Consider the following 19352-nt stretch of genomic DNA (forward strand, 5'->3'; position numbering starts at 1 on the left):
CTAGGATTTGTTATCTGTTCCATATAGACACTGTGTCAGTTATCAAAGTAGTTAGTTCCATATCCGATATTGAGCAAATAAAACATTATCTTCTTAAAGGTTAGGCCCACCCGTGTTTTTCAAAATTTTAACTCTCCTGGCGAAGATTTATATATATTGCTTAAGATGTTGACTTTAAAACATTGGCCAAAGGACAGTTGTTAGCAGGTGAACAAAGGGTTAGTGGTGTCATTGAGACATGCAAACTTTGGCCCTGCAGCTTTTTTAGATAAAATGTTAAGTGTCATATCTGTGTCATTTTAAAGAAAAATTTAGGATACTAGCTCTCATCTCAGATTTTAGTATTTTTACCATATTAATTCACAAATAAAATACTTCTATTGCATTTACATTTGAAGTATACTGATCAACATGTTTTTTCATGTAGTTCACATTCTAACAAACTTTGCATATGATACTAAATCCTGTTCTACATAGTAGATGCTCTATGAATATTTGAATATGAATGACTACTATCTCTGTCACATTGGATATTTTCTTCTTGTTAAACAAATTTAAGAAAACAAAAATAAAGCATATAAAGATTCTTAAATGTAAAATAGTATCTTTATTATTGACTAGAGACCCAGTGCACAAAATTCGTGCGGCGGGGGTGGGGTGGGGAATCCCCTCAGCCCAGGCTGCACCCTCTCCAATCCAGGACCCCTTGGGGGATGTTGTGCCCAAACTGGCAGTCAGACATCCCTCTCACAATCCTGGACTGCTGGCTCCTAAGCACTCACCTGCCTGCCTGCCTGATCACCCCTAATTGCCCCCCCGCCCTCTGCCAGCTTGATCACCCCTAACCGCCTCTGTCTGCTAGCCTGATCGCCCCCAACTGCCCCCCCTACCCCCACCCCGGTGGCATGGCCACCCCACGCAGCCTGCTGATCAGTCGTTTGGTCGTCCCTCACTAACCCCCCTGCCAGCTTGGTCGTCCGTTTGGTTGTTTTGGTTGCAACGATCGCTTAGGCTTTTATATAGATAGATATTCACAGCTTATTCTAAATCACTGTATTTTTATCTAACCTAAGTGATTTAGTGACAGATTTCTAAAAGGAAGAGATAAGCTTATAAAAAATATCTTAAAATATTCCACTCAGATTTCTTCACAAATACCTACTAAATGATCACTCCATTTTAAAGAAACTAAAACTAGATAGAAATCCTAGATCAGTGATGGCGAACCTATGACACGCGTACTCATTTTTTTGGTTGATTTTTCTTTGTTAAATGGCATTTAAATATATAAAACAAATATCAAAAATATAAATCTTTGTTTTACTATGGTTGCAAATATCAAAAAATTTCTATATGTGACATGGCACCAGAGTTAAGTTAGGGTTTTTTAAAATGCTGACACGCCGAGCTCAAAAGGTTCGCCATCACTGTCCTAGATGATGCATAGGACAGGATCACAGCAGAGACTCTTAGATGATGAATGGAGGAGGGCTGAGAACTGCTGGTACTTTGCAGGTTGGGTGGACTGGGGTGTTGAGCTCACAACTTGGTTCAATACACCCAAAACAGTAAGTCTTTTTTTTTTTTTTTTGTAAACCTTTTCTCCCACATACCCAACAAAGACTTTACCCTCAAGTCTTTTCTTAAAATTTAATTTTTTGAAAGAGGCCTTGTCTGACCACCCTTCCCTATTACAGATTTCCTTTGTATATTCTATTGCCAGCTCAGGTGCTATGTGTTTACTCATCTTGTTTATCAACTGTCTCCCAGATTAGAATATAAGCTCCACACTGGCAGGGAATTTTGTCTGTTCCATTCTCTGCTGTACACCCAGTGCCTAGAACAATGCTTGGCATGGACAGTTAAGTGGGTCAGAATGCCTTGATATGTACTTGCCCTTTTCTACAGAATTAGCTATTATCACATATTTTGTTTGTTATGAGATTGTGGGGCCATAGAAGTGGTAACCTAATACTTAAATACTAAAGGAAAGACCTACTATTTTAAAAAATGGTTGTGATATGTCTTAATTACAAAGTAATATGTACAGTCACTTGAGAGAGAAAACTTTTAAAGAAAAACTTCGGAGTTCTCTAAACTTAAGGTAAAGTTGTAAAACAGATAAAAATAAATAAATAAATAAAATTCCGAACCCAATTAAATCCTCACAAAACCCCACTGGACTCCAAAGCCATAGAAGTTGCAGCTCACTGCCTTCTGGAGTCACAATACAAAACTACACTTAGAACATACTAGTGTCTGTGTTTTTATACTCAGCCCAGTCCCACCAATCCTGAGGATGTCAGATCCATTTAATATCAATTAAATAGGAGGTAACAAAGACAGCACAATCCTGGGGTAAAGTGCAAGGAAGAGAATTATATACTTTAGAAAGCTTGCATAAGACCAATATTCTTTTCACAATCCAGAAGAATTTAACAGCAGAATCATTCTATTTATTAAATTTTTTGCACATTCCTTCACGTGAGGGGGATAGACTGTTTTAGAAGAATAAAAAACAAATAATTTAACATCAATAGTTAGAAAAAGAGGTTATATGGGGGAAAATAATTTTTTAAAGCACTCACAGACACTAATGGACATTTTAAAAAATGACAGCAGTCCAGTTATTTGATATATAGATGAAAATGTCCATTACGTAAGATTTTACATAAAACATACAGAAGTAGAAATAGAACAATTTACCCCAGTTGCCTGTAGATGTTGCCTGAATTCATCCATAGTTGTATTTGAGATGCTCATATCCCTAAACATTCCTTCCAGTTTTGATGTGAATTGACATCCACATTCAGTCTGTGTAAGAAAACAACAAATAAATGATGTTTTTTTCTATTAGAAAACATACATATAAATAAACAATTCCATGTTACTGTCATCATTTCTAAATTTTTCCTATAGTTGCTCTAAGAGTACAGGTACCAAATTTTAGTGTTTAAAATGCAGATTCTAAATCTCTTTAGGATATTCCAATAACCTCACTGAAGGCAGGGGCCCAGAACTCGTGTTCACAAGCACCTCATGTGATATGTGTACAGGTGGTCTATGGACCACACCTTTGTACCTTTATGACAGAACTATATAGTAATACTGCCTTTATTGTTTCCCTTGTACTAATCCTTCTCAGATTGCCATGAATGTACCACCATGCTAAGAGAAATTCCAGCAAACTTCGAATATATGAGAACTTGAATAAATGTAAGTACAGCTTTATAAGTTTATAAAAATAGTATTTTAAATCAGTTAAATATTTCCAATCAAATGTTGCTGTTCAATCATGTGACAAACATTAGTTAGGTACACTCCATTCCATCTTATATACATCTTACCTTTAACTTAGATATCATATTTTTTTCAGAGTCATCAGAAACACTTTTATTTGTGAGAAGTCTCCTTGCCAAGTGTTGTTTATAATAACGTTCAAATACATCTTTTTCTTGCATAAACCTAAATAGGACCATTGCCTTATCCAATATTGTTTCTACTTCTTGTTCTGTTAGCTGCAAAATCAATTAAAAGAGTACTTAATAATTTCAAAATTTTAGTTGTACAAAAATAGCACCACAGTTCAACAGTTTAAAAACAATACTGTGACAACAAACATAAATTTTGGTTGCACTATGTCAGAAGGAGGGATCTCCTTAAGACAGTGGTTCTCAACCTTCTGGTCCTTTAAATACAGTTCCTCATGTTGTGACCCAACCATAAAATTATTTTTGTTGCTACTTCATTAACTGTAATGTTGCTACTGTTATGAATCGTAATGTAAATATCTGATATGCAGGATGGTCTTAGGCGACCCCTGTGAAAGGGTCGTTCGACTGCCAAAGGGGTCGCGACCCACAGGTTGAGAACCGCTACCTTAAGAGAAGGTGCCTCCTACTTCATAAGGGAGCACACCACAACTCTGACATCCTATTCTAGTACAGCATCAATCAGGCATTGACATGGAGTTCCATTCCCTAGAGAAGTAGTCGCCAACCACTGGTCTGTGAGGTCCGAAAGGTTAGCCCTAGAGGGCTACTACTGAAATGATACATGGCTGGATTAAAGGATGATGAAGAACAGATGAAATAAAATTGTAAATGCAAAAATGAGTATCTTACAATGCTTTTGCATAATATGTAGGCAGGAACTTACATAGCCAAAAGACAGATATTTTCATATAAGATCAGTCAAAATCTAAATTGTGCAAACAGAAGGATAATAATTTGCTATAATTTAAAGCAGTGGTCGCAAACCTTTCAGACCTCTTGAACCCCCAGTGGTCCGTGGACCACCAGTTGGTGACCGCTGATTTAAAGAGTAATAAGGCCCCATCACCCTTATCTTTTAAATAGGGAAAGGTGATACTGTGGCAGGTTGTATTAAGCTTATATTAAAAATTATGAAAGAATAAACAAATGTCTTTTATTCTGTGTCTTAATCTTTTGTTTGTTTCTGCTAGAGGAGCCTGTAAAACCTGTGAGGTCATTCGTTGCTTTTCCCTTTTGTCTCACAAATTCCAAGGTAGAGTAAAAAAGAGCAATTTATGTGTAATTAAAATACTCTTAATTTAATTTTCTATGCTAATAGTGAGCTTCCAAGATCCCAGGTATACAATAAAAACTTGAAACTGAGCTTCAATATATGCTTTCAAACTATTTTCCGTTATTCTAGTCTATGCCTTCAAATTCCTGGCACCCAAGTATTATCTGATACATAACCCCAAGAACCAGATGAGAGCAACAATATCCTATGCTATGGCTGTGTAGTTGTTTGTTTTTATAGATTAAGTGAAATGTCTAAGTACCTCCGGCCATTTAGATACCGTAAACAATCCTTTTACATTTAAGCACAGCACATGCTTATTTTTATATTTAAAAATTCTCTAATTTTGTATTTGATTTCCCAAGCTTATATACAATTTTATATCTATAAGTAAAATTTAAATGTATTTTCAAATACACTATACTTACCCCTTTAACTCCCTTTTTCAACTTATCATCAATAAATAATGAGAGGTATTCAGGGGACCTGGAGTTGAGGTTGAGAAAATACTCAAAGTCACCCGCAATAGTTTGTTTAAAGAGTCGGTCATTATTAAATGATTCCTGCAGGAAGCGATCAAACCTACTCTTCAGATCCAATAAGCCCTTCCAAATAAAAAAGGAAGATACATTATAATAATGTCTCTAGAAACAATATGCATGCAAACATGTACGTTTCTTTTAACTTTGCTGGTAATATAAATGTGTGCATTCAGTGTTAAACTTAGAGATTCTATATTATTTTCAAGCCTGTATCTAAGCCTGTATTAAAATGTCAGTGATGAAGGAAGTATTCTATCATTCATTTATGTATTATTGCACTTAAGATGAACCAAAGAACCTCCTTACTTGTTTCTCCCCATCCTGTCTTAAGTGGGCAAGCCCGAAAAAAAATAGCTTTAAAAATGTACCATGAAACCCTTTTATTTATATTAAAACAGGAAAATTTGGAACAAAATTTTTTGCTCTTACTATTGCTTGAAAGCAAAACATTTTGAAACAAAAGTATTTAACACATTTTTTTAATACACTAAAATATGAGCACTTAGGCATATAAAAAAGTAGAGAGGAATAACTTTCATTCTTAAGACTATTTAAATAAGGTCTTTACCAGGCAGAATAAATGAAAAGAAGTAGCTGAGTCTGGCTCCCTAATATATACATACTTTGCAAAACTCTAAAATATTTAGGATAATTATATATACTAATTTACCACAGGGACAATTAAGTAAAAAATACATACTACATGTCATAATAAGTGACCTTTTTAGTAGTTGTCAATAGTAGTTTATCATAAACTTAGAATCTTCTGTATTTACCTACCTGGATATAGTCAACGGGATTCTTTCCTTCGCCTTCCTCAGAAACAAGGGCTTTACCCTGCTCTCTCAAATAGGAACTCATACACTCACACATTGTTTTCAAACCATTTGGCACACGACTAAATAACTTGTACATGCAAGCAAGGTCTGTAATCAGAAAGCAAACACAAATCGGCTACATTTAAGATTAAGAAAAAGTGTGAATCTCTGTTCATGCTGATTTGTAATACTTTAACTTATTTCTCGATTACAATCATTTGTTGACATGAAAAACTACTACCACTCCCCCAAGCAAAACAGAAAAAAGGAATAAACAGGCCAGTTAATGGTTATTATTGAAATTTATGATACCGATTCAGATGAGACGCTCTGAAAGCATCAATAAAATGTCTCAGCAATTTTAGTTTACATGGAAGAGAAGATGCCCAAACTGTATAACAAAGCCACAAAAATGAAAACTACAATTTTTAGTTTCTGTACAACTTATCCTAAGTAATTCTAATCTAGAACCTAGTGTTACTATAAACTGTATAAGGATAACTTTCATTATGGTGTAATTTGTAGTCAATAAAAAAATTTTAAACCCATTAAAGTCTTATGGATATTTTTAAGCATGTCTATTTTAAAGGTTCAAACAATAACCATGAAAACAAATATACTAGAATTTATTTCATTTCATATCATGATAAAGTTTACATGAAATTTACAGCATAAATTCCAATTCTTTAATATTTTCCTCAGAGCAATCTCTAATATTTCCCAGGTGATGTCTTAAAGCCAGTATCTATATTTTAAAAATTGGGTTATCTCAGAATGAAAACTTTAGACTTGTCCATTTTTTATATCATTTTCACGGATTAAAATGTAGAGTTGAAATACTGCTTTTCCAAATGTCTAATGTTTTTTGAAATAAGAACTTATAGGGAGACTATCATATTAGAACTTTACAACAAAACCAAAAAAGTTTTATAATCAAGAACTTTTGAAAATGGAGTTAAAACAAGCTGTTTCTAGATTAGACACTGAGATTATTTTTTCTGTCAAGTGCCAAATAGTAAATATTTTAGATTGTGAGCCACATATGGTTTCTGTTGCTATTCAATTTTGCCATTGTGCAAGAAAGAAGCCATAAGCAATAAATGGGCATAACTACGTTTCAATAAAACCTTAGTTTTTAAATCTAAAATATATATAATGTTCTGTGTAATGAAACATATTCTTTTAAAAAAATTTTCCCCCACCAAACTGGTGGTGGGCTATATTTGGCAAACAGACCATAATAATTTACCTAGGCTAGTCTATATTTACAAGAGAAATTTAGATCCTAAAACTAAAGTTGTATGTATTTTTAAAATACTTACAAAGCAAATTTTATAAAAAGGGCTTCTAAAATTTGTTTCAGTGACTTGCAAAAACAAATTTTATTTAAAAATAAGTTTTTATCAATAATATAAATCTAAAGTAACCTACACTGAACAAAGCTTACAGTTTTTCTCATTTAGCATACAACCAAATTTCTCATGTTGAAAATAGGTTATTACAAATTCAACAGTATGGATATATACTACAGTAAATTTGGCATATCAGATATTTCTAACACAACGGTTCCCAACTTATCTGTTTTGTTCCTATGCTGTCACAGTTTTACTTAATTATATGCTATATAGTTAACTGTATGTAAATTAATACATTTCATTATCTTTCACTATATATAAATATATGGTATAGTAGAGGATATAAATGAGAAAATAAAAACACTTGGCATTCAAAATTAAATATCAAAATGAGATGCCATTTGAACTTAACTTCACAGCACTATCTGCATCTGATAATCAGTCAATCCTTTTCATCCTCCACTTATGGTGGGAAACCTATTTTTCACTTTCTGATTTATGAGACATTTGGCTTCATAATGGTAAAGCCGTGACCCTGACCTATTCTCGACAAAATGATCACGAGCAGAGTCTAGCAAAAATTAAGATATTGCACAATTAGGTTTCTAGTGGGAAGTCAGGAAAACTGAAACCAGATTTTTACAATTTAATTTAGAATCACAGATAGTTGCTTATATATGGTAAGTAGCTATTGTGGTATTTCTTCATTCCTGTACTTAAGTACTTGCCATGTGTCAGGCATAATTGATGCTTTTAACTAAAGTCTCCAGGTTATAGAGATACTATAATTCAGGCATGACTAACAATCTCTCCATCAAACATTTCATAGCCTCTAATCTTCAACCCATTTAATCTCCCCCCTCCCAGGTTCTCAAGGTAGATAAGAAAGAATTAATTCAATGGCTAAACAGCACATTAGAAAATTTTTGGATTCTAATTTTGTTTAAATAGGGAAAATGCTTTTCATAAAGTCCAAATCTGCCAGGGACCATTTACATCAGGAGTTATCAAACTGTAGTCCATAGACCAAATACAAATACAGCCCATTGTCTTTTTGTACAGCATATAAAAATAAATCAAATGAAGTTTTACAGAAACAGTCAAGCTTATTCTTTTGTAATACTGTCTACGCCTACTTTCTCAATATGCAGTAGAGATGAGTAGTTTACTGTATGGCCCACACACCTAAAATATTTACTGCCTGCTCCTATACAAGAAAGTTTGCTAACCCTACTTAGACCTGGGACATGCAGGAGTAGCTTATTTTAGAAAACATGACAAACATACATAAAATAATTTTTGTTCTGTTGCTTTTAGAAAAATGTTTACCAGAGGGTTTTTTAAAATGCAACTTTTTTGGCTTTAATAAAATCTACAAAGTTATATAAAACTTTTCAGAAACTTATTACACGTTTACAAATATAACCATTTCAAAACACAAAGCCAAGATTCCATTGAAGAAGGCATGGAACAACCTCTCTTCTCATCATGTTTCTTTTCCATTTTCTTATATCCTCCTTTCTTTAAAATTTTTCACATAAAAATCCTTCTTTTCATTCCCTACCTAGGTCATTACCCCAAATAGCAATATGTATTTCACCTATAGCTCATTACTCCAAACAGGCAATATGTATTTCACCTATAAGGAGTATGTGGCTAAAACATTGCCAAAACTTCATCTAAGAAGCAGGAGAAAAGAAGAGTAAGTACCAGATTTATTTTTCAATATCATGTCAGTGATTTCTTTATAAAGTCAGAGTTTTAAAGCAAATCTTCAAAAATTAAGAGTGAGGACAACATAACTGATTCCTTATTTCTTCTTGGGTACTTGTCACAAAATACTGTTTTCAGGAAAATAAAGGTAAATAGCCCACACAAGGAAATGCTACAGTTGTCACAAAATACTGTTTTCAAAAAAATAAAGGTAAATAGCCAAAATGGGTAAATGCTACAGTTATCTCAAATTTCTATTTTTACTTTATGCAATTCTCCCTTCTCCTTTTTTAGTCTATAACTTCAGAGTCCCCCAAAACCAATGAACTAATTTATTTAAATACACCAACAGGAAAGACACCTATTTTTTGCATTTTTGGAAACTTTATCACAACTAACTCCCATAGGAAAGCCTACAAAAATTTTAAGATTGGAACTTCAGATTTTAAAACAATCACAAAAACTACAGGACAATATTTGGGAATAGAGTCCAAGCCCTCTAGAATATAACACCAAAGTACAGGAATAGATGAGGAGCTTGTTGTCCTCACCAGTATTACATTTATCTTCTGGGTAAAGAAAAACACAAAGTGAGGAGACTTAAGATGAAAGACAGAAAAAAGTCACTTCACTAGAAACATCTAAAATCCTCAGTAATAAATGCAAAGCTTTACCATTAAATCTTACCAAAGTAACAACTAAATTAGTGATATAAACCACTTTTTAAAAACTGACATTATCTTAGAGAAAAATTTAAAAATACTGAGAACTTGGTAGAACTATAAGGATTTTTCCAACTGCTAAGACTTACCTTCTGTCTTTCCATTTTTCAACATGTGTACTAGCCCAGAATTCTCCATTTCTACTATAGTTTTCATGTGCTTGGAAATAAGTTCCCTCTCCACCACCTTTACAATAGGCTCTTCAGTTGATTTATCAAGGCAGTGCATCACCCGTTCTATTTCTTCATTAATTCTAGCTTCTACTTTCTTTATGTATACTGAAGCACTGTTTTCTGCTAAAAATTTCTGGCTTTCCATCTGCAAATAGGAAGCATGATTCTTTAAAAACACAGAAGCAAAATGTGTTTCTGCTTTTAACTGTATTTCTACAGTGTGTATCAAAAATCAAACTAAATATAATAAGCACTATTAATACTTTATATAGTGTATTACACATGATCATACAGTCTGCGTTATATACTTTAAAGCATTATTTACATAAAACTGAATTAATACATTATCCTTGAGCAGTGTTTTTCAAATACTGCCAATGTACTCCAAACAGCGGCAAAAGTAAACACATGCCAGAATAAAGCATCTGACTCAAAGTGAGAGTGGCAAATTCTTCTTTGATCTATTTTAATTTAAAGTTATGCCTAGAAGGAATCATCATGTTTATCATATAGTTTTGCTGGCATACTGTTAATTACTGAAGTCCTCCTGCCACCCTGACTCTCAGGCTCAAAGGAGTATATATACTGAAGTTGGAGAAATGGAGCTTTTAAATAACTATCAATCTTGCCTGCTAACACCAACCTTATAGAGGTTCCACTAAATTATAAATGTTAACCCAAATGATTTAAACTTATTTGAAAGTAGGATTAATGAATATATCTAAGAATTACATAATAAAAGACATGTTGATATGAACTATAGATAAATTTAATACCACTTCATACTATCTTAACAAAAAGTATTCTTAGTCCTTGAAAATAATCAAATTTCTAAGAACGTACATTAACACACCAAACAAAAATCTTGGTGAGATCATCTTCATAATCCCTGGCTATCATCATTACCTTATAAATACTGTCTTCTATCTGTCATAGTACTCAGTTATTATTATCATCATTCTATATAATAAAAGGGTAATATGCAAATTGACCCTAATGGCAGAACAACCAGAATGACCGCTGGACCGTCACTATGAGGCACAATGATCACCTCTCGGTCCCTTTCCCTGGCCAGCAGGCTCCAATCACCCAATGGCAAACGGGGAGCTGGGGTTAGTGGTGGCAGGGGGCGGGGCCGGGGAGCAGGCAGAATGGCCAACCTCTCGGTCCCTCTCCCCCTGGCCATCAGGCTCTGATCGCCCGATGGCAAATGGGGAACCGGGGGTGGGTGGTGGCGGGAAGCAGGGCCGACTTCGGGCAGCTGGGGAAGATGGCCGATTGCAGGCCAGGACTAGGGACCATACCTGTGCACGAATTTCATGTGCTAGGCCTCTAGTTTCATTATAAATTAGTAATAATTTAGCTTTGCTTTCAGCAATTTAGTTGGTTTTGGGTTGTATATAATGCTGCAAATGTATATCAATTGTATTTACTGACCTATAGCTTTCCAATCAACAGTCTTGAAGACATATATGCACTATGGAATCATACACTTTCCTACATTTATTTTACTAGTTACTTATATTATCAAAAGCCTGTATAGTGAAACTTCACTGGTGATACACTGCATAATAACTTGTGGGTAAACAATTTGCAACATAAGAGCCTCAGTAAAAAAAGGTCAAAAATGTTCAAATTAGTAACCACATTTAATAACTTTAAGAACATCTTAAAAGAGCACTTATTTATATATCTTCACTGATACATAATTTTTTACCTGAAAAAATTCTGCAGACATTTCCAAAAAAGGAGCCTCAAAATCTTCTTCATAGACTGATCGTCCTTCAAGACCTAAAATCATTAACATCTGGCACGCATTTCTTATTGCGCCTCTGTCAAAAGAAGTTACAACCACTTGAAAATCAAATTACACCAAAGACTCATACAAAAAATACAACAGAAATAGCTAAAAAGTTTCAGAATATTTTTTTTAAATCAGTGACCAATCTCCCAGAAGCAGCTTCTTTGCAACATGAGGTTTTAAAGTAATTTTCATTGGAAAGCAGTACCTTGACTGCACAGGTATTTATCTCAAGTTGTTCTCAAGCAATAACTTAAACATTTGAAAGAAAAATGTTTAAGATGTCATGTCTAAATAGTTCTATGTATTTAAAAACACAGAATAAAAAAAGCTATTATATCAGGAAGCAGTGAGGATGAAAGGAGGCTGCACAGCTTGACTTGTAAATTTTTGTACCAAATGACTTTTGGGCAATCCTGACCAGGCACCGATGTGGAAATAAAAAACTTTATAGCCATAGTCGATTTGACTCAGTGGATACAGCGTTGGCCTGCGGACCAAAGGGTCCCAGGTTCGATTCTGGTCAAGAGCATTTACCTGGGTTGCAGGCTCCTCCCTGGCCCTGGTTAGGGCTCGAGCAGGAGGCAACCAATTGATTTGTTTCTCTCACATCGATGTTTCTCTGTCTTTCCCTCTCCCTTCCATTCTCCCTAAATATCAATGGAAAAATATCCTCGGGTAAGGATTAAAAAACAAAAAACAACAAAAAAAAAGAACTTTATAAGTCTTCATCTATTAGCTGCTTTGAATAGAGAAGCAGAAAAAGCAGCCTTCTATGTTTCAAGCCACTTGAGCTGGTGTCACTGTAATCATTAGAAGGAATATGAGAATAATATAGTAGTATTTTTTAGCTGGTTTAGACTATGTTCAACATTTTTCTTTAAATATGTTAACAAGAAAGGCTAGCCAAAAGCCCTTAAAGAAAAAGACAAAGGGGGGAAAAAATGTTATCACCCAGCCAGAAAAAGAACAAAATGCAAGAATAAAAAATACATGAAAAATCAAAGGAAAAAAATTGCCGTCCACTGCATACTTTGTGGGGACAAGGCAAAAGAACTCTTGTAGAAAGGTCTAAAGGTGAGAGAGTACGAATTACAAAATAACTCCTCAGATATTGGAAACTTTGGTTTGGGGATCCAGGAACACATCGATCTGGGGATCATAAATGACCCAAGCACTGATATCTACAGCCTGGAATTCTATGTGCTGGGTAGGCGAGGTTTCAGCATTGCAGACAAGAAATGTAGTTCAGGTTGCACTGGGGCTCAACACACAGTCAGCAAGGAGGAGGCCATGTACTGGTTACAGCAAAAGTATGACCGGGATCACACTTCCTCACAAATAAATTTCCATTTCTAGCCAAAACGCCAATAAAATATTTTCAGTGAAATGTAAACAAAATGACAACGAAAATCAAATGGGAAGACTTATGGCTGAACTGCTTTAAAAAAAAGTATACCAAATTAAAGGTTAAAATGGTCTCTTACAAAAATAGAAGTGTGTTTTTAAGTTAACATCTATGTAACTTTGTTAACTGTGATATAAGCTTTTGAGAATTTTCATAATGTGCTAGAAAATCAAACTTTCATTTTAATAAAATTTTAACAATAAATTGGTTCTCAGGGTATAACTGCTAAAAACCAAAACCTAATGAGTTAAAAGATGATTAATACCGGTCTACAACTTCTCCTTTCCGCTCTCTTGCAATCATATCCAATAATGTTTGTCGTAGATGATCCCTAATACAGCCGTATCGTACAACTTGATCTCGAAAAATAATTAATCCCAAATTGTAGACATTCTCCACATTATTTTGTTGTACATATACACGGTCCTGCAGTGAAAATAAAATCATAAAACATGAGTAGATCTCTTGCAGACATAATAATCACTGTAAGCTACAATAGTAAAGGAAATAAAATTCCCAAAGTAGTCAATTTTGCAGGTGAAAAACACTTCAAGCTATCTTAAGCAACACGGAATATTCTACTACCTCCTAAGTTATATAAAAGATTTTTCAATTTACAATTGTTACTGAAACAAACGATGCCCATTTACCCTAAAAAAAGGGGAGAGAAAAAAGCTAGCACACACCGGGAGGGGCAAGTAAGCAGAAAGCAGAGGAGAAAGGCAATCAGATCTTTCTTTCTCCCCAAAGCCATACCATGCTCAAACATGGTTCTTACTTTATTAAATACTCTACTTGAAGATCATATTCTATGAATGAAAATTGTGAGCTGAATGAAATACAGATCCAAATGGTTTAAGTTGATTGCTTATTGGTAAATATTAAAAGGCTCTAAGGCTTATAACAGAGCAGCATTAAATATTACATAATTAAAACACCTCCAGTTACTATCATTTTAAACAGATTACTTACTAGTAATCACCTTATGTTCAAGTTCTTACCAACACTGATTACAGGTATCTCACTATAGAGCAGTGGTCCCCAATCTTTTGGACCTCACGGACCATCAGTGGTCCACGGACCACCAGTTGGCGACTGCCTGCTATAGAGCACAAGTAACCCAGAACTACTGGCTATGAAAGTCTAATTTTGGGCATTCTTTGAAATTCAGTATTACATCAAAATACACAGAAACAACTACTGTTTTTAATTCACAAAGGAATTAGTAATAGAATTCTCTTCTGTTCTTAAACACGATTTCTCTGGGCTTTAGTGGGTCTGTGAACTTCCTAAAATTATAAAATCATTGTGTTTGTTCATATATAAGTACTTTGGAAACAAAGCTCAGAGCTTTCACCAGATTCTTAAAGGCATCTGTAATCCAAAAACAGTTAAGAACCACTTCATATGGATCTTTTAACATGTGTGGTGTTTTTTTCTATTTGTTTGTTTTTTACATTTTAGATAGGTTTTATTTATCAAAGTACTACATTACTTAGATTTAATAAATTTTAGAAGCTGTACAACAAACAGATAAGAATAATTTGTATCTTTTCTTTTAAAAGAAACATTGTCATTACAAGCAACATCAAAGCTACAAGCTGAACATGAACAAAAGTTCTAACATATTAGCAATGCACCTACAATGATATTGATTAACCTTCCAACCAATTTTTACTAAATTCTCCATGAGTACCACTCTCTTCATATATCATTCCTCCAATCTTCTTTTACGTATCTTACATAATGGTACATACCTAATGGATAAAAGGAAAACTGCTCTTTTATTAGCATCTGTGGTGCTCACATTTTTTTTAAGTCCTGAAATCAACTTCAGTGAGTTTGAAATTTTCATTGATAACTTCTCCGACAAGTTCTCAGGTTTCACACTATCCTCAAGATCTTAAATTCCGAATTCCCTCTGAACACATCCTTCCTGTTATTTTATAGCTCTCACTGTTTCTTATGCACTGAAACTACTCTTTACACTCATGTCCTTCAAGTCCAACTTCCCAACTGTCATCCAGGTTTGCCTCACGTTTCAGTATAAAACCAGTTGTCCTTAAAAAGTGGCACAAATCTAACCTAATGAAGCAAAAAGTCACACAAGTTCAGGAGACCCAGAGATTCCCAAACAAGAAGCCAAACAGGCAAACACCCAGCCACATCATAATTAAAATGCCAAAAAATTAAAGATAGAGAGATCATCTTCAAGGTAGCAAGAGAAAAGCAATTTGTTACAAAGGAGCTCCCATAATACTGTCAGCTGATTTTTCATCAGTAACTGCCAGAAAGGGAATGGCATGAAGTATTCAAGGTAATAAAAAGCAAGAATCTGAAACCAAGTTTTCTATATCCAGCAAGGCTATCATTCAAAATAGATGGTGAAATAAAGAGCTTCCCAGACATAAAAAAGGCAAATGAGTTTATTACCACCAAACCAGTACTGTAAGAAATGCTAAAGAAACTGCTGAAATGAGAATAGAGAAACAGACATAAAGAATAAAAATGACGATAAATAAGTACCTGTCAATAATAACCTTAAATGCAAATGCTCCAATCAAAAGACACAGGGTGGTTGAATGGATACAAAAACATGAACAAATTACATGCTGCCTACCAGAGACCCACCTCAGAACAAAAGACTCACAAAGCAAGAGAGTGAAGGGATGGAAAATTTTTTCCATGCAAATGGAAATGAAAAACAAGCTGGGTTAGCAATATTCGTATCTGATAAAACAGACTTCTAAATGAAGGCCATCACAAGAGACAATAAAGATCACTACATAATACTAAAAGGGTCAATCCAACAAGAGGATATAACTCTGGGAAGCATATATGTACCCAACAATGGAGCACTTAAATATATATAACTTCTAGAGAACTTTAAGGGAGAGATTGACAGCAATTTAGTCATAGTACAGTCACTAACTTCACTGGATAGATCTTCCAGACAAAAATTAAGAAGGAAACAATGACTCTAAAGGACACACTGGATCAGATGGATTTAATTGACATTTATAGAACATTTCACCCCAAAGCTGCAGAATATACATTCTTCTCAAGTGCACATGGGTCATTCTCAAAGATAGGCCACATGTATGGACATGCAAGAAGATTGAAATAATATCAAGCATCTTCTTGGATCACAATGGAATAAAATTAGAAATCAACTATAGTAAAAACATTCAAAAACATTCAAACGCATGGAAACATGTTATTAAAAACAATGAATGGTTTTCCAATGAGATCAAGAAAGAAATCAAAACCTTTCTGGAAACAAATGAAAATGAATACACAACAACCCCAAATACATGGGACACAGCAAAGGCAGTCCTAAGAGGGAAGTTCATAGCACTATAGGCCTACCTCAAAAAACAAGAAAAATTAATAATAAACTATTTAACCCTATAACCCAGAGTAAGTAGAAGAAAGGAAATAATAAAGAAGAAATAAATGATATAGAGGCTAAAAAACAATACCAAAAAAATCAATGAAACCAAGAGCTGGTTCTTTGAAAAGATAAACAAGATTGATGATCCATTAGCCAGACTCATTAAGAAACAAAGAGAGAGGACCCAAATAAATAAACTCAGAAACGAAACCGGCAAAGTAACAACCAACACCACAAATATACAAAGGATTATAAGAAGATACTATGAACAACTACATGCCAACAAGCTGGACAATGTGGATGAAATGGACAAATTCCTAGGAAAATACAATCTTCCAAAACTCAAGCAGGAAAAATCAGAAAACCTGAATAGGCTGGTAAGTACTGATAAAACTGAATCAGTAATAATAATAATAGTAATAAAAAAAGTCTCCCAGCAAACAAATGCCCTGTTCTCGACAGCTTCACAGGAGAGTTTTACCAGACATTCAAAGAAGAACTAACACCTATCCTCCTCAAACTATTCCAAAAAATCCAAAAGGAAGGAACACTTCCAGCTCTTTCTACGAAGCCAGCATTATCCTATTTTTAAAACCAGATAAAGACACTACAAAGGAAAGAAAACTACAGGCCAATATCCCTGATGAACACAGATGCTAAAATCTTCAACAAAATATTAGCAAATTTAATCCAGAAATATATTAAAAAGATCATACGCCATTGACCAAGTGGGATTTATTCCAGGGATGAAAGGTTGGTACAATATTCACAAATCAATACACGTGGGATTTTCTTAAGAATAGTAACTGTGCATGGAGGGACCTGGAGAGTATTATGCTAAGCGAAATAAGCCAGTCAGAGAAAGACAAGTATCACATGATCTCACTCATATGTGGAATCTAATGAACAAAATAAACTAATGAACAAAATAAATCCAGATACAGAAGCATGGAACAGACTGTGAAATATCAGAGGGAAGGTGGAGGTGGGGATGGGTGGGAAGAGATCACCCAAAGAATTTGTATGCATATACACTGAGTGGCCAGATTATTATGACCACCTGATGTTTGTAGGCAAATTAGCCGTAGACTGCATCCTATGGGATATGGAAGCCCAAGGCCTGTTCGAACACCTTTGCTGTCTGCAGTTACCAAGCTAAAACGTCTCCAATTCGCACAGGAACACAAGGATTGGACAGTTGAGCATTGGAAAAAAGTCATGTGGTCTGATGCATCACGTTTCCAGTTGCATCATGCAGATGGCAGAGTGAGAATTTGGCACAAACAGCATGAAAGCATGCACCCCACATGCATGAGTACAACCCTTCAAGCTGGTGGGGGCAGTGTTATGGTTTGGGGCATGTTTTCCTGGCATGATTTGGGCCTTTTAATTCGTGTGGGACAATGTCTGAACAGCACAACATACCTAAATATCGTTGCTGATCAAGTTCATTCTATCATGTTGATGACGTATCCCAATGGAGATGGCTTCTTCCAACAAGACAATGCGCCATGCCATGGTGCTTGTATTGTGCAGGAGTGGTTTCAAGAACATGAGGGAGACTTTACCTTGCTTAGGTGGCCCCCACAATCACCAGATCTCAATCCAATTGAGCATTTGTGGGACGAAGTTAAAAGAGCCATCAGGCAGCTGGTTCCACAACCATCAAATCTCACCGAACTGGACAGTGCTATTCATCAGGCATGGTGTCAGATTCCTCGCATCACCTTTCAACATCTCGGGGAGTCAATGCCAAGAAGAATCACCGCAGTATTAAAGGCAAAAGGTGGCCCAACGAAGTACTGATGGAGTGGTCATAATAATCTGGCCACTCAGTGTGTGTGTGTGTGTGTGTGTATGTGTATGTATGTATGTATGTATGTGTATATATATATATATATATATATATATCCATCCATCACAAAGGCTGTTAAATCATGTTTACCCATATCTTCAGAAAAAAATCACTTCTACTGTTGTGATAAACAACCTGCTTCCCTGTTTATAATGGTCTGGCCCTCTAGCAACTTCAGCGCGAAATTATAGCTAATTTGCCTACAAACGTCAGGTGGTCATAATAATCTGGCCACTCAGTATATATATGTGTGTGTGTGTGTGTGTGTGTGTGTGTGTGTGTGTGTATATATATATATACATATATATATATGATATTAGTAAGTTTAACATATTACTAAGTATTAATCTTAATTTAGGCTAAGAGAAATGTAAAAAAAATTAGGTCAGATTAAAAGGCACATATACTGCAATCTTCAGAGTAAATTAAGATAGCTAGAGTGATTTTTAAAAAAAATATCCCCCTTTTGGGTTTTATTGCAGTATATTTCATATGCTATAAAATTCACTCATTTTAAGACTACAGCTCAATAATTCAGTTAATTTTTATAGCTATGTAACCATTGCCACAATCTAGTCCTACACTATTTCTATCACCCCCTCCTCCCCAAAACCTTTCAAGCCACTTGCAGTCAATCCCCACTTCCAGTACCCCTGCTCTTTCTATAAATTTCCTTTCCTAGATATTTTACATAATTAAAATCATATAATATGTGATCTTTGGTGTCTGATTTTTCACTAAGCATAAAGTTGCTAAGGTTGTAACATGTTTCAGTATTTCATTCCTTGTTAGTGCTGAATAGTATTCCATTGTATGAATATACCACATTTAGTTTATTCATTCACATTAGCTGAAGGATATTTTCAGCTGTTTCCAGTTTTTGTCTACTATGAGTAATGTTGCTATGAACATTTAGGTACAACCTTTTTGTGGACATATGCTTTCATTTTTCTTGGATAGATTTCTAGGAGTGGAAGTATTGAGTCATATGAAAAGTGCCTATTTTTCCTAAAGTGAAAATAT

General features: G+C 34.7%; 1 protein-coding gene across 13 annotated transcripts in view; it reads right to left on the reverse strand.

Annotated features, from left to right (window-relative positions):
- The window catches only part of CUL3 (cullin 3), a 101358-nt gene that overhangs the window by 18139 nt on the left and 63867 nt on the right, over positions 1-19352 (reverse strand). For 8 of the 13 annotated variants that reach the window (XM_036320182.1, XM_036320187.1, XM_036320176.1 and 5 more), the window contains 7 exons: positions 13346-13506; positions 11589-11703; positions 9788-10037; positions 5871-6016; positions 4977-5153; positions 3348-3518; positions 2707-2814 (listed from right to left, as the gene is read on the reverse strand). In XM_036320182.1, the coding sequence (XP_036176075.1) occupies positions 2707-2814; positions 3348-3518; positions 4977-5153; positions 5871-6016; positions 9788-10037; positions 11589-11703; positions 13346-13506 (1128 nt within the window). The remainder of the gene's footprint in view (positions 1-2706; positions 2815-3347; positions 3519-4976; positions 5154-5870; positions 6017-9787; positions 10038-11588; positions 11704-13345; positions 13507-19352) is intronic. The other 5 variants (XM_036320186.1, XM_036320178.1, XM_036320179.1 and 2 more) reach the window with 3 other exon arrangements.

Source organism: Myotis myotis, unplaced genomic scaffold, assembly GCF_014108235.1.
Source record: "Myotis myotis isolate mMyoMyo1 unplaced genomic scaffold, mMyoMyo1.p scaffold_m19_p_8, whole genome shotgun sequence".
Taxonomy (NCBI): domain Eukaryota; kingdom Metazoa; phylum Chordata; class Mammalia; order Chiroptera; family Vespertilionidae; genus Myotis; species Myotis myotis.